The sequence below is a fragment of the Morone saxatilis genome, unplaced genomic scaffold (genome assembly GCF_004916995.1).
Source record: "Morone saxatilis isolate NCDOM2014 unplaced genomic scaffold, NCSU_SB_2.0 Contig5, whole genome shotgun sequence".
Lineage (NCBI taxonomy): Eukaryota > Metazoa > Chordata > Actinopteri > Moronidae > Morone > Morone saxatilis.
Window position 1 is genome coordinate 1,195,451 of NW_023340095.1, and position 2,046 is coordinate 1,197,496.

Consider the following 2,046-nt stretch of genomic DNA (forward strand, 5'->3'; position numbering starts at 1 on the left):
GCGGGGGATGGGGGGCGTGTCCACGGTGTGATACAGTGAGCTCTCTCTGTGGGGAGCTGCAGGGTAAAACCTACACAGCAGAAACCGTGTTAATGTGATGATTTCGGGGCCCGGGTCCAGTCCATCAGACGTTCCAGGTACCTGATGACTCCTCGTGACTCCAGGTTCTGGTTCTTCAGAGTCTGGACGCCTTCTCCTGCTTCCGTTTCACCGTCCTCTTGCTCCACGTCGGCTCCGGGGGAACGCCGAACTTCCGAAATTCCGACTCTTGATGTAGATCCTAAAACAGACGACGGGTCGCTGAGGCTGTGTGTGTGTGTGTGTGATGCTGTGTTTGTGTGTGTGTGTGTGAGTGAAAGTGTGTGGTGAGTGTGCTGTGTGAGTGTGTTGTTGTGTGTGTGTGGAGTGAAAGTGTGTGTGAGTGGTGTGTGAGGTGTGAGTGGGTTGTGTGTGGAGTGAAAGGTGTGTGTGTGTGAGTGAAAAGTGTGTGTGTTGAGAGTGGGTGGTGTGAGTGAAAGTGTGTGTGAGAGTGTGTGTGTGTGTGTGTGTGTGTGTGTTGGTGGTGAGAGAGTGTGTGTCGTGATGAAAGTGGTGTGGAGAGTGTGTGTGTGAGTGTGTTGTGTGTGTAGTGTTGTGTGAGGAGGTGGCTGTGTGTGCTGTTTGAAAGTGCTGTGTGAGAGTGTGGTGTGTGAGTGTGTGTGGTGTGTGTGTGTGTGTGTGAGTGAAAGTGTGTGTGAGAGTGTGTGTGTGTGTGTGTGGGGTTTACCTGGCGGGACAGGTAGCTCTGTAAGTGTGTTCACAGCTCTTGTTCAGTCCTTTCCTGCGAGGTCCGAACTGACACTCCATCACAATCGCTCTGCTGCCTGAAAAACACATTTTATATTTATATTTAATGTTTGTATGTTTTTATTCTTAATAATAAAGTTTTACTGTGAGGTTTTATTTTATTTTATTTTATTTTACGCATCGTTCGGAAAAGAATGGAACATGTTGAATGACTCTTAACTGGCTTCACATCAGAACCATATTTGAACTTTTTTCTAAATTAAGTCTATGAAAACACGTTAAAGTATTTTTCATTTACATGTTTTTAAACTTTGTGTCAGATGTTAATTTTGATCTAATAAAGTTTATTCTTGAACAGGTGAAACGTTTTTCTTTGAAGATCATTTTTCTAAGTTTAAAGATTTAACTTACATTAAATTTTAATTTAAGGTTAAACAAATGTTTTTCACTTGCTTTTAAAAAGGGAAAAATAATTTTAAACTTAAAAATTTATCTTGAAAATGTCTTTTTTTATTTGTTTTTAAAGATGAATTTAAATAATTCACTAAGCTTTCAGGGCTTCCATAAACACCATCTTTCTGATGTTCGTTACAACATTTTAATTTTGTGATAAAATGAACTGAAAACCTACGGAAGCCCTGAAAGGCCGGTTCATTTTCTTTCTAATAATAATTTTTACTATATATTATATATTTTACTTGTATTTTTTGTTGCTTTCAGTTTGTAATTATTTTACAATCTTTACAGATTTACAGAAAGAAAGAAAGAGTTCATTTCCCTCTGCTGGAGTTTTATACAACCGCAGTCTGAAACAGAACAGATTATTGATCTGAAGCGGCGGTACCGACCCGCGTTGACGAACGGGATGCCGTCGTACGGGACGTACTGAGACTTCCACATGAGCCTGGTTGCTGGTTTGTCCACAGACGGAGACTGACGGGTCCCGAAGACGCAGCCGGTCTGCTGCTTGTGGAGCAACAGGATGGCCTCCAGCTCGGCCTCCGAGCAGCAGAACCCTCGGTAGGAGTCTCCCAACTTCTGCTGACAAAGAGGAGGAGGAAGGTCACAAATAATCAATAAATAATAATCAATATTTACTGATGTCACATGAGCCGAATTCACCAGAACACAAAACTGTTTCATAAAAATGTGACAACTTTTATTTTCATTTAACGTGTTTTCACTAAAAAAAGCAAAACTAAATGAAAGTGACAGATTTTTAAGGGAACGCTGGCTCTGATTAGCCTAGCTTAGCACAAA

At 41.4% G+C, this 2,046-nt stretch overlaps 1 protein-coding gene across 1 annotated transcript in view; it reads right to left on the reverse strand.

The window, feature by feature from the left end:
• carf (calcium responsive transcription factor) overlaps positions 1-1,985 on the reverse strand; it is a 3,168-nt gene extending 1,183 nt beyond the window's left edge. Inside the window, exons 1-3 of the mRNA XM_035676646.1 lie at positions 1,635-1,985; positions 767-863; positions 212-280 (exon numbers count right to left, since the gene is read on the reverse strand). Of these exons, the coding sequence (XP_035532539.1) occupies positions 212-280; positions 767-863; positions 1,635-1,929 (461 nt within the window). The 5' untranslated portion in view covers positions 1,930-1,985. The remainder of the gene's footprint in view (positions 1-211; positions 281-766; positions 864-1,634) is intronic.
• Positions 1,986-2,046: the final 61 nt, after the last annotated feature.